This window comes from Monomorium pharaonis, chromosome 7 (assembly GCF_013373865.1).
Source record: "Monomorium pharaonis isolate MP-MQ-018 chromosome 7, ASM1337386v2, whole genome shotgun sequence".
In the NCBI taxonomy this organism is placed as follows: domain Eukaryota; kingdom Metazoa; phylum Arthropoda; class Insecta; order Hymenoptera; family Formicidae; genus Monomorium; species Monomorium pharaonis.
The window spans coordinates 24,113,352-24,128,161 of record NC_050473.1 but is presented as its reverse complement, the minus strand read 5'-3'; the positions used below and the strand labels follow the sequence as shown (position 1 = coordinate 24,128,161).

Genomic DNA, 14,810 nt, shown 5'->3' with positions numbered 1-14,810 from the left:
AAATATATTAATAAGATTTAATAAATATGATATTTTATATTATAAAAATGTATAAAATCTTGCGTTAATTATCTCCTAATAAAGGAAAAATTTTCTTCTCTATTTAGAATATCTGGACTCTCAGTGTCTACTGAAACGTTAAAAACACACACACGCTCATTTTCAACTATTTTCTTTTTAGATAAGAAATACAATTATTAGTAGAGTGCAACATTAAATTAGAATATCAATTATCTGGAAGGCTAAAAAGTCGAGCTCTGAGACTAGGTTTCGACATGAGCGGTTCGATGCGAAACTTAAGACCTTAACAGCTACTAAAGTGAAAGCCTGTCTCTATCTCGCTCTTTAGCACGGGAAACAAGCCGTGTTAGACGAAGGGGTATTTTGAGGACCGCCATTGGCCATCCACGTTCCTTATTGTCGGTTGCCTGGTAACCGGTCTGCTACGAACACAGGTACACCCCCGATCCGGCAACCATCTCGCAGCCGTTGCTGACGCACACCATCAGGCGCGGACGAGCGTAACCCACCATATCACACCACCGGTGGCAACCCTCTCCGCGGGTCTTTCCGCGCGTACACGCATATCCCCCGTTTTGCTCTGATCATCGCATCCGCATATATTTCGGGATTTCCTCGAGCGCGTAAAGCGTGTGTAGCATGAATACACTTAGCCAGGGACTTACCTTTTTTTTTAAACATGCAAGACAACTTTTGAATTGTCGATTTTTAATGACTGAATCTAATATTTAATGTTTAATACATAGGTATTTGTAATTTGTAAATCTCATGCCAGTTAGCAGATAATTTAAAATTAATATTTTAGTATGATCACATTAGAATAATTTAAAATGTGTGTGTAGTTAGAAATATTAAGATTAATAATATAAATTAATAAATTGAGTAACTAAATTGAGTAAATAAATGAATACATGCATATGATTTATATGTATTATAATCTTAGCATATAATGCTAAGATTTTGCGTTTATATTAATCGTTTATATACATCAAAATTAATTCTAATAAAGCACATCTTTAGATAGATATTATTATAAATAAAGCTTTAGATTATTCTTAACTATTATAAAACCTTAAAAAATATTGTATAATAATAAATATAGTTTAACAAGCATAAAATTGGATATATTATACCTTTTTAACAAATCGCTGTAATACGATAAGATCTTTGTCCAATACTTTGTTGCGAAACACTGATCAAGTAATTATTTTTCGAGAGCTTGTATCCGTTGGAGAAGAAATTCTAAAGGGAGAACTGCGATATATTGAGAGTATTACGGGATTAGGTCCAGGGTAAATTAAATGATCTAGCTAACACATTGCATCGACGCACACGTCGGTGCATATACATATATAGTTGCTCGCCTATAATAGCTAACTAGATTTAATTAATCGATTTAGTTGGGTACTTCTACTTAAGTGACGTGATATACCTACTCAGACGTTTTCTCATACGCATGATATCGATCACTTTCACATTGTTGTTAGATAATGAAAAGTACGATATCTTAGAATAATGCATACGTAATAATAATTTTAAATTTTTTCAAAATTAAACTTTTTTTACGTTAAATTTTAGTAAGTTAAAGGATTTAAGGATGTTTTGATTTTACTAGTTTAAAGTTTTTGAAATATAAAAATTATAGGCTTCTTATTAAGTTTACTCTTTTCTTGTTCTGATAAAAATGTAGAAAATTGTATTTTACATAAAAATTAGGAGCAAATTAAATTAAAGAACTTAATCAATAAAAGAATTATGCTAAAATTTTAGACGTAGATACTTAAAGGTAATAATATATGAAATTTAATAATTTTTTAATATTATTTTGAGACGTGACATATACATTCTTAGGCTAATCCATTTTTATTTTTATTTTTATTTTATTAATATAAGAAAATAAATTTTTTGATCTAGATAAAAATACTTGTTCCACCATAATACATTTCTGATGCAAGCAGAGTAATTCGACGGTTTTAAGTAAATAAGCATTCTTAAAAATTCGAACTAAGAAGACAACGCGCGTGCAATTGAAGGTTTAAACTCGTCTCTTTATAAACCTGAAAACAATCACGCAAACTATAAACATGCCGCATTTTCAACTTTAAGTATTTACTTTTTTTTGCAACCATTTTTTTTAATTGCTACAATTACATTCAAATATACTCGACCTGATATGCTAGAAGTATTCTCTATTATAATAAATTGTACAATAAAATTCATCTATTATAACAAATAACATACATTAATATTCAGTAATTAATAATTAATAAGTAATAAATAATTTTGCAGTAAGATTTGTTTGTGCATTAATTACAGCTACAATTTTTGAATATTAACAAACTTATTATTATAATAAAAACGTGAATAATTACACATGCATAATAAAAAAAATTTGTAATATTCATCGTAACGTACATAAAAAATGTCTATATATACCATGTAAAATATCGGATAAGTGAGAAAAAATTGACGAAGCTTCTATGTACTAATGGCGAATTAGTAAACGTTTCAGACTCCAATTAATTGAGGGACACGCATAATTGGAGTTTAGCTCTTAATTACTAGTTAATTAGCTACTGGTATCAGCAGGAACGGTAATAACGAGAGTTATCCTTAAGGAAGAGTGTCATTGTGCGCATAGGCGGTTTTTACTTGTTAATACGACATTAAATTATAACTGATAATTATTTTTACCCAACGGATTTTGTCAGTTTTTGTTTAAACGAATTTTTATGCATGGATCTGTGTTTATGTGTCTCTGCATATCAATTTACTTTTTGGAAAAATTGTCATTATTGTCATTATTGCGACAATCATTTTAGACAAATTTTCGAAATTGTAGACTATAATATAATAATTGCAATGTATAATTTTATCGATAAAAATATGATAATAGCGAGCAATTGAGAAATTAACTAATATATGTAATTTATTAATTGCAAATAAAAAAATTTGTACAGGTTTTTAATAATTATTTTTTGAAGTCTTTGTTCTTAAGACTTTGTTTAGTCTTTATTTTTGAACACAAATAGACATTTAGTAACATTAATTATATTGTTTTCAATGTAATAGTATTATAGCAATTGTTATTTATACAGATGCACATGTACACATTATATATGTAAATAAGTGTTAGAAAATATAATAATTCAATAAACACTATAAAATATTATAAAGAATCTTTGAGATATATTAATTTTTTACATTTCTGCTATATAAAAAATGAAAGGTTTTTTTTCTTTTTTCCTCCCTTTCTCACATACACAGCTCTTTTAATGTGTGTCATATTGTTGTGTTTCGTATCATTAAATATTATTGTTTGAAAAAAAATTCTAACAAAAAATTTAAATTTTACAAATTAAATGTTTTTTAAAATTTGTAAATGTCTATAGCTTTTACTTAAAACAGAACGTGATAATTAGATAAGAATTTTAAGAATATTAGCTTGATTTATAATATATCACGGAAAAAATAAGTCAGTTGTAACAACTAGAAATTTTCAGTTGGCTTAGTTCAGTTAGAGTAACATAAAGCTTATTTGCATTAACTGAAATGTTGTTCACATTAACAAATGCTTTTGGTTGGAAAAACCGAAAATTTCTGTTATTAATGTGCTTACCACAACAGAAGATTCAATTATCAGAGAAAGTAATATACAGAGAAAGTAACTCGGCTATAGCAATCAGAATTTTCAATTAGTTCAGTTCGGTTGCAGTAACATAAATCTTATTTGCATTAACTGAAATACTGTTTTCATCAACAAATACTTTTGATTGAAAGAACCAAAAATTTCCGTTATTAATCTGTCATTTGAGATAATCGAAAACAATTGTCTTAGCGACAGAAATGTCCCACAAGAATATTTTTGTTGCTGCAACTGAATTTTCGTCTGGTTCCCAGGGAACAGAAAATTTCGGTTGTCACAACCATAATTCTGTTGCACCAAAGAAATATTTTTTTTCCGTGTAATTTTATAATAAAGCAAAGTAAAACACGGAAAGAAATGAATTGATGAGAAAGTAATCACGGAAATGTAAAACTCACTTTTTAGACATGTAGTAGAGTAGTATTCTGGGTCCAAATCATTGCCAACACTGGTATAATAGGTAATTTGATACATGATGTATGCGTTCAGTTTCAACATACAGAGCTGTATAATCATCAATTACAGATAATGTTATCAAATAATGAGCTGCAAATTCAGTAAAATATCAATCTTGATACATCTCTGATTTTTGTAGCGCGCAAATGTTAGTTAATTCTGTTAATTTAATGGTTGCTTTATATAATGTTTTTATTTTTATCTTTGAAGAAGAATAAAATTGTGATACGTAAGAAATAATAAATATTAATAATAAACACATATAAATATAATTTTATTTTCTTACAATAATAATAAATGTCTCTTGTACAATAATAAATATTATCATATAAATGTTCATACTTTATATTCTTCTGTTACTACAGGTGTAGGACACAATATAGAATCAGGAAAAGACTTTACGGTAGATGGACTCTCAGGTTTCAGTAAAAAAAAGAAGAAGAAACGTCGTCATAGGTGAGTCTCTGACAGTAATTTTAACATTACGTTTTCGGGCTTAGAATGTTGTCACGAAATAAAAATAATTAAATTATTCTTTATTATATAATACATTGTAAAAATATATGTATCCAATGGTTAGCAACTTACAGTCAATAAATACATTTAAAAGTTTTGTCATTTTATGAGAAATTACTACATATTAATAGTTTTTAATTTTTTTTTGTTTGAAATGGAGCATTTTGGTATTACTTTTTTTATAAGAAATAAATTCAATTAAAATTAAAATTTAAAACGTAATATAAAATTTTAAATAAAAACCTTTTCTGTTCTCAATTATTACATTGGCCGTGATAAATGTTATTGAAAACAATTGCTTATTTACAATCAACATTTAAATGCAATTAAAACTTGTGCACTAAGATAATTGTACAATATTTTTTAAATTTTAAAATGGATAAAGAGAACTTAATTTTTATAAAAATTGTATGAAAGTTTCAATACAAATAATATACAAGTAATATATTTAAGATATAGTAGCATTTTTATTATTGAAATTCTAACTATTTCTGATAAATGCTTAAAAAAAAGATATAATATAATAATATTATATTGACAAGATGTTACAAAGCTTTATTATGTAAACACTTTGTAATTAATATTATATATTACTATAAATAACTTTGAATAAACTTGAAATTTGATAATGCAAATTAAAAAATTATTTTATTATATACGGATGCAGAAATATTATAAATAATATTGGATACTATTATTTTATATTTAACAAATGGAATCATTCCAACAATATAAATAAATTTAGAAAAAAAATTAATAATATTTTGGATAGTTATAAACATTAATAATAAGGATATCATAGTTTGTTATATACACAAAGCAATGATAGATATCCTGTAATTGTAATAAATAAAATTTAAATTATAATTATTCCTAAAAACATTTTCTAACATTACAAACTTTAAATTAACGCAGTTGATATTTTAACACTGTTACTATTACATGGAAATAATTTTATAGTAAAAATTACTATGGTAAATAATAAGCGTGGACCAAGGAAAAAATTATAAAAATTTTTAATATGTTTTTTATTAAATAATCTTAGTATTTACACTACTTATAATAAAATTCTCTGAAATTTCTTCTTATGGAGCGTAACTACTATCGTACATAATAATTTTTACTATAAGATTTTCTCCGTGTATTAAAGGATTCGAAATCAACTCAATAGAATTCGAAAGGATTACACGGCAATCTCTAAATAAGTGCATAAAACTGAAACAAAATTGTCGACGATTTTCGCGTGTCCGCTTAACGAGCGGATGATCGTCCGGGAAATGACTTTCAATTTCGAAGCTTTCGTTCGGCCCACAAAGGCAGATGCCAGCTCGTTCTCCGGGCAACCTACAATTTGTCGAATCGCAAGACTAATTGGACGTCTTGCCGTCAAATTCGCTTCTCCAGTTTCTGTCGTATCACGCGCATATGTGCCTTCTGGCTGGACACTCGTCTACCACTGACTGTCTATATATCGCGCCTTGCAGAGTTATACATCTTGCTTATGAAAAAGAAGAGAAAACAAAGTAATCATTGGTTACTGACATATTCATCTCTCGGTTCTGCATTGTATCTACATTGACAAAACGTGTACCTGTTTCTAATTAATTATAAGCTAATGACGGAATGTACTTGCGGCCACTTAGAAAAATAAACTTAACCACTGCCGACGCGAAATCGTGTTAATAAGAATGATAGTAGTTTCGAAAATATTTCCGAGATAATGATTAAATTAATATTTCTTTCGTTGTTAAATTGCACTCACGCGAAACTGCACATTTATTCCGCTATTTTAATATAAATATTAATATTATTATTAAGCTCAGATAATTTAATAATGCGATTTAAAAAATAGAAATAAAATGTGTCTATTTTTTAAATATAAATTTTTTCTTAATTTTTTTTTCATAAATGTTTGAGTTGTAAACATAATCTCGCGATACTTCTAACTTTGATATTTTTATATGAACGTCAAACGTTATATGAATTTTCTTTTGATATTTCGCGAGAAAATAGGGTAGATTTAAGGTAGAATCTCTGTAATGGCATATAACTAGGTTCATGTGGTTGTTGCTCCAGGACGATCTTCACGTCACAGCAGCTGGAGGCGCTGGAGGCTGCTTTCAAGGAAGCCCATTACCCTGACGTCTATGCCCGCGAGATGTTAAGTCTGAGAACAGATCTGCCTGAAGATAGGATACAGGTAAGCGAAAATTTAAACATTTATTTTTGCGTTTAATTTACAATAATTTTCAATAGTAAGATAAAGTTGAATATTTTTATCGAAACAATTGTAACAATTGTAAGCAAATAAGTTCATGTATTAAATCAAAATTAGAACCCCAGTACTAGAAATTAAGTTAAAATCTCTTAGGTGCTTTATAGTAATAAATAAAACATCTGAAATATAGTTATTTTGATAACTAATTTTCTATAAAAGCTTTAATGAGCAGAACATTATCTGTGCCACTTATTTATATCGAAAATTGTCTATAAAATCTATTTAGGTCCTTCCTGATAATATACACACACACACACACACACACATTCTTTTTGAAAACTTTTAAGATTATCGGGATGATAGTTGCAAACTTAGCGATAGCTTTGAAATAATCAGCGATTTATTGTTAAGAGTAGAGCATGGAAGTATAAAAAATCGTGACTATAAAAAAGAGAATTTTCTAGAACTAACGGTTAGTTACTGTGAACCTACGGGGAATAGTAGGCTAATGTTGGTTTCTACATGACAAATCTGGAATAAGAGTCTTTCTTTTTTCTGTTTTTTTTGTTTATTCCCTTTTTACATGTCTTTCTTTTTGTTATGTTTCTTATTCTTCATCATTTTTCTAGTCGTTTCTATTTTACTTCAATATGGTCTTTTTATTATTCTTCATACACAAAGCAGCATCCACATTTGTCTAGTGTAGATATATGAGAACTATTTATCGCATAAATTATATTCTCTATGTTTTGTTCGGTTATTGTACAAAATTTTTTAATAATTTAGACAAGCGAATGAGATCATTGTGTAAGTAGAGATACGTAAGTGTTTTGGTGATTATTCTGTATTGTATTGTGACCAAGTAGAAATTATAGCTACAGCAAATAATTTTTTTCAGCTTTAGTAGCAATAAGTTGCTATTACTAGCTATTAAGATATTGTAAAATAAATATTAGAAAATATATTAAGAATAACTTTAAAAGTAGCTTTCATTGCAATTGATTAAATTACTTTCTGTTTTTATATTTAAAACCACAATGTGAAAAGTAGAACGTGTTATAATATATTTGTTATAAATAATTTCTAATTATTTGTGAAATTTTTTACATATGTGATTACTCGCACGATCATAATGATAAATTTATAGAAAAAAATATGAAAAGTGTTGGGTTAATACATAGCTCAATTAGTAAAACAAAGTACAAAGAGATATACTGAGACTAAAATATGTCTACGATTGAAAATTATATTTGTTACACATTTTGTTATCATGCCTTATTTCCTTGATGATTTAACAAAGAAGGAAGAGAGAGAGAGAGAGAGAGAGAGAGAGAGAGAGAGAGAGAGAGAGAGAGAGAGAGAGAGAGAGAGAGAGACTCCAAATATTACAATATGCAATTTTCATCTATGATATTCTGATTACTTGCGTGTACACACATTAGCGTAGCTTGCGTATATCGTATATCAGAGGTGCCCGAGTGAATTCAACTAAGAGATTCCTCATCCTTGTACATCCCCACTACCACTAACTTATCACGCTTGTCGATTCGCATCGCAGACCAGGGGTAACGGGGAGAATATGTAGGAGAAAATGGCCCACGGGCTACGACTCGGACAACTCTGCATATATGTGAATGAGCGTTCCTAGCATACGATCATATACATATGCACGCAACCTGTATGCGGCAGCTAGTGATTATATTTTGATATAATTCGAGGTACGAGGGCGACTGCCGCATGTGGCGGGGGTGGTTGGTGAGCCAAGTAGAAGGGAGCTTGGAAGGGGAGAGGGTTGGGGAATCGTGACGGCACGGGGTTGTCGAGGCTGCTTGAAGCGTGCAGGCGCGTACACACAAAGTGCCGGGGAACGACAAAGCGGCCATTACAGGATGGGTGCGGTCCCGCGGGCCAATCAGAGAGAGGAGTCAGGGACCGGACGGCCAATCAGAACGCGCTTTCCACCCGTCTTTTGTTTCTAAATTTGCGCGCGCGACGGGGACACAATATAACGAGGCGCGAGACGGAAAGAGGAGCTGATAATCGTTAACGGGGATATTTTTGCGCGGGGAGTGGCGTCTCTCTCTCTCTCTCTCTCTCTCTCTCTCTCTCTCTCTCTCTCTCTCTCTCTCTTTGTCGCTCATTTCGTTTCATTCCTTCTCATTCTGTCTTGCATATTTTGTTCTTTATTTTGGAATTTCTTTCTTTCTTTGAGTAGATTTATGAATTATTTAGACTATACTACTTAGTGTCTAGTGTTTTCGTTGATTATTTGATTTTTAAAATTTTCAAATTTTATACGATTATCAAGAGACTATTAATTACTCTATAGATTATGTTTATTTGTTTAAAATAATGTATATTATCTTTTATTTTTCTGTTAACATTTATAACTATTTATTTAAATTTATTTGTTTTTATTATAATTATACCTTGTTATTTTCTTTATTTTACTAAATATGTTCATTCACGATTGCATTGAAAAATTTTTTATAATGTACACACATACACAGACATACACAAAATCTTGTTACGTATTGAATCTATAATTCTATATATATTTAATTAATTTTTATATGCTTATAAATTTTCGAGAAACACTTGGTTGATGTATAATTAGAGGTTAAGATTAAAAAAGCTCTTTATCATTAATATTTAGAGATATAATGGTTTTATTCTTTTAAAAATAATTATTCAGCAAAACTTATTAATTCTTATTAATAAAATTGAAATAAAAATGTAATATTAGCTATTTAAGAAGGAAGTCAATGTTATTAATAATATTAGACAATCAATAAATACATTATTGAATTTTTTAATTACAAAGTATATATTTTATTTTTTTTATGGAGAATGTTATCTAAATGTTAAAAATTTGATTTTACTTTCTTAATGTAAGTGAGAAGTTAAATAAAATTTATTAAATTAATTTTTTAAAAAATTTTTGATTTAGTGTAACGGTCATAAGAAATAACTAGAACAAAAGATTTCATCGTGCTAATGAAATTGTTCAGTGTTCATTCAATAATTTGATAAGTTAATTTCTAAATGCGACAAAATGCTATTACTAATATAACTAATATAATTTCGGCCATTGTCTTGACATCTGGATATAAAATAATTATACTTATTAAACTTCACAAATTATTGGTTAAATTGAATTATTGTTCTAAATTGAAAATACAAATATGTAATTATATGGAGCTTGTTTTAATAAAAATTTTTTTATTTTTTGAATAAAGAGTAAAGAAACAGTGATTTTGATGAATATGGAAAAGAAGAAAATTATTTGTAATAAATAACATGTAAGGTAAAAGATCAGATAATAAGAAAGAGAGAATAAAATAAATTACATTTATGTATATTTTATTCTCGCGTATAATGTAATTTTAAATGATATTTCTGCTAAAACCAAATTGCTACCATTAAAAATTGTAGATAAATATTATATAAAATAACATTTAAGTAAAAAATATAATCAAAATGCTTGTCGATTAATTGATCAAAATGAAACGGTCTTAATAAAATGAAAGATTACTTGACTTAATTACAACGAAAAGTATCGATGTTATTAATAAATTCTGCAAAGTTTGTTTTATATGTTGATCATTGTTCTTATTACTATAGTTACAATGTAATTTATTTTGTTATTATTCTCCCGATATATAATATTGCTGTATCAAAATGACACTACTATAAAGAAGAGCAGGAATCTCCTACAGCGACATTAATTGAAATGTCTTTAACAGATTACCGTACTGGTTTTTTTATATATTTGAAGTTTATATGTTCTAAATATCACTATTAATAAAGTATACATTTGTTTGTGTATTGGATATCATTACGATGAAGAAAGCAATTGATGGTTTTTCTTGATTATAATTTCTTTGATATGTTACTGCACTATTGAAAAAGATTAAATGCTTGGAATTTCTAACATACAATCAATTTCCCTGTAAGTGACATAAGGGAGGCAACTCATTATAGTGAACTCATGTTCGCAATTTGGGTGTGTATGATTGGTGGGTAGAATCACGCACAAACGGACATAATTTCAGCGATCTGAGGGTTATGGTTTCTTTCTGGGGAGCGCGTGAAAATTGCACCCTGTATTCTCACCATCTCTTTTGGCGCGATCGATATACGCAGAAAGGGTCCTATGTTGCAGAGTGATTTGAACTAAATTATAACAGAAATGAGTATCGAGATATTATATGATTATTATAGAGCTGCAAAAACTAAACGTTGTGAGAGACTGTTGTTTAATTAGTTTAATTAAGTTGTTTCATTTCACGTTTCGCATGTTTCTATACTATTTAAGAACTTTTGTTTTTTAGTTAATCAACAAGTTGATTAAATTTATAATATTATTATAAATAATAAGAAGAAAAAAAGCTTTATATATATATATATATATATATATATATATATATATATATATATGTGTTGTGTGTGTGTACACACAAGTTATTAGGTTTAGGTAATACATTTAAAATATTCAATAAAAATTTCGATTTTGATATAAAATAGAATAACTTATTCATATAAGTAATTAAAATAAATTTTATGACCTTATGTATATAATGACATATATATCATGTATATTGGTTTAAGTAAAATTTATTAATTTTATATATGTATATATATATATATATATATATATATATATATACATATATAAAATTAATAAATTTTACTCAAACACAAGCTTATTTATTTCAAATGTCATAGATATTCACTGTATATGTATACCAATAAATGTATTTGTCAAATTGTAGAGTTGCTGACTATGCTAATCCAAATAGGTTTTAAAATTGTATTTTTGCAAGGGCAACAATTTTAATTATTATTATTATTATTATTATTATTTTGAATTTATTGCGTGTAACGAGATTGTAAACTCGTGAAAGGAAAGGCGGTGGTACAGGATCGTGCTAGTGTTCTGCCGTAAACGGCCCATTAGCGAGGAATTTTGACGTGATTCACACAATCGTCACGCGTCCACTGGACGAAGAAAGCAGAAGGATGGAAAGCCGCCTTCGAGTCGAGGAGAAAAAAAGTTTATTTCAAGTAGCAGCTCGCAGCTCGCAGCTCGCGATGCGCAAGTCATCCACAGAGCTCTCGAGGGTTCTCACCCGGGTTCCACGTGAGTTCTCTGACAAAAGTTTCTCTGAAGGAATCTCCCTTCCTGACAACAAGGCCCCATTGTCAAGGCCCCGTTTGCGTTCGGGCGCCATTGAGGATTCGTTAGAATGGTCTGCCAGGTAGGAGGCGCGAGTTGCTTCTCCGACAAGGCGTTCGACATTTCCTTCTCATTCTGCAAGATCACTCTGCCACGTCCTACGATATATTTCATATCGTTCTTTCATAATTAACAGTTCCGCTTAAAGTATCTCGTAATCATTTTATACTTTTAAGTTTTTGAAGATGAACTACGCGTCATTAAAAATTCTTTTGTTATATTCTCGTCTATTATCTATTTTCTATAATCTTAGCTCTTTTAATTTTAATGTTATAATTAAATTATTAATTATATAATTAAATAAAATTAGTAAATTATAGTATATTATGTTTATTTAAATAAAAAGCACAATATTTGTGTGAGTGTATGTTAAGTTAATATGTAATATAATTTAACTAACTTATATATTAATATGTCATGTTGCAGTTTTTAAAAAGTTAATTTTATCTTTATCTCGTCTGATCGGTACATTTAGTTTCTTGAAAGAATCATGTTTAAGGTTAAGAATCATGTTTAATACTGGCTGACGCTATTAATATGTCATGTTGTAGTTTTTGCGAGACTATCGGCAGTTTAGACCGTGTGTCTATCACTAATGATACAATATATAATAATAAAAATTATGCTTTATATATTCAAAATACGTATCAGATGATTTAAATAAAAATTGAAGGGTACAAGTTCTAATTGGAAGTTAATAATTGTGTTATTTAAATCTTAACAATTTTTTAAAAACAGATTATCATTATAACGTTTGTTATAAGGCATCGCTGTGTAATATTTAAATTAATGTCAACAGAAATTACTTAATTAAATGGTATCGTAAACTAACTTTTTTTGGCCGCTATATACGTCAATTTTTATTCTAGCTATCCATTCAAATACAAGATTAATGCAATCATTAGTTTAGTCAATGCGATTCTACTTTTGAACAGTACGTTTTTCATGAATAAAATATTAACATTGTCAAGAACATCTTGTTAAATAATTTTTTCCCCTTAGATGTCTAATTATATAATTAATAGGTATGTTAACAAAATATTGAAATTTCTAAAACACTATAGTGTACCTTGACAATATATATGCTAATAATAGATTTTTCACTTCAAGAAATGTATAGTATTGTCATATATTAAAGGTAACAGTGAAAGTGTCAGTCAGTATTAAACATGTTTTTTAACCTCAAACATGATTCTTTCAAGAAACTAAATGTACCACTCAGACAAGATAAAAATAAAATTAAACTTTAAAAAAAAAACGAACGTAGTTTCTAGTATTAATTGTAACAATTGTTTTGCTTTATATATTGGACAGATGAAACGACGACGCATTAGAAACGCGGATTAAAGAGTATATGAATAACGTTAAAAACATAAAAGTTGTCAATCTATAGGTAGTTTACATCAGCTGTATGACAAATACTAATTTAATTGGTCAGCACCGCGCATATTGCAAAAAAATACAATCAAGAGAAAAATCGGGAAAATGTTTCTTATTAAAAAGATTGCCAATATCATAAACTTATAAAAAGACACTGATAATTTAAATTTAATTTACAGTAGAGTCATTAAGTCCACATGAATATTTAGTTTTTTACATTTAGTTTTGTACATGCTTTTCTTCGTCGTTTCTCTATCAGTTCGACGGATACTACTAATCAATAATAACGCATTTTTAATTTTTGGTTCATGTCTCTGATTTCTGTTAAAATTTATTTTTATGGCTCGGACTTTGTTATTCTAATATATGAACATGTAAGTTGTTCTAGTAATTATTGTTTCTTTAACGACATTTATATTTCTCTTAGCGTTTAAATCGTGAATTGCTGACACAATTTTAAATAACTCAACATAATATTTTATTAGTTTTCTTATAATATAATTTGATATAATATATTTATGTTAAAACTTAACGTTATAAACGTTTTATGAATGCATTATGTCTTACGTACTGGAAGAACAACTTGATACAATCTTTAAAATGGCGGTTTGGGCTGGCACTTGCGGAGACAACGCGAGAAACATTGCTCGTATGAGCGTAAAACCGATGCAAGTAGCTTGTTCTAATTCAGTTCCGTTGAAAAAACCTTTCTGTAGTACATAGCTGCTGCCGAATGCATTTGTTACTGTTGCAGTTATTGAATTACTTGTAGGACCGAATCGAGAAGATAAGGTATTTTGTTCTATTGCTATATGTTGCTACAGTTTTAATATAATGGTCGCATATAAAGCTCGCATATAAAGAATCAATACATTCATAACTGTAGATACCTGCAGTTATTCATAAATTTTTATTGCTATAAGTGATAATAAAATTTCAAGTTTTACAATCTGATTTTTTTAAGAAACATCTAAAGGTTTGGGATGCTAAGTGCTTATAAATTGTTTATATTTCAATAGCTCTTATTATTTCAAAGAATAATTTAGAAATAAATAAATAAATAAATAAATAAATAAATAAATAAATATATATATATATATAGTAATTTTTAATTCTTTTCTAAATTGTGTATTTCTAGAAACACAAACATGCACGATTATGAAACCAATATACATGATATATATGTCATTATATACATAAGGTCATAAAATTTATTTTAATTACTTATATGAATAAGTTATTCTATTTTATATCAAAATCGAAATTTTTATTGAATATTTTAAATGTATTACCTAAACCTAATAACTTATGTGTACACACACACACACACACAC

General features: G+C 28.2%; 1 protein-coding gene across 4 annotated transcripts in view; it reads left to right on the top strand.

Annotated features, from left to right (window-relative positions):
• Positions 1-14,810, top strand: part of LOC105839514 (visual system homeobox 2) — a 62,495-nt gene that overhangs the window by 32,330 nt on the left and 15,355 nt on the right. For 2 of the 4 annotated variants that reach the window (XM_012685885.3, XM_012685883.3), the window contains exons 3-4: positions 4,489-4,579; positions 6,710-6,839. In XM_012685885.3, the coding sequence (XP_012541339.1) occupies positions 4,489-4,579; positions 6,710-6,839 (221 nt within the window). The remainder of the gene's footprint in view (positions 1-4,488; positions 4,580-6,709; positions 6,840-14,810) is intronic. The other 2 variants (XM_012685886.3, XM_012685884.3) reach the window with 1 other exon arrangement.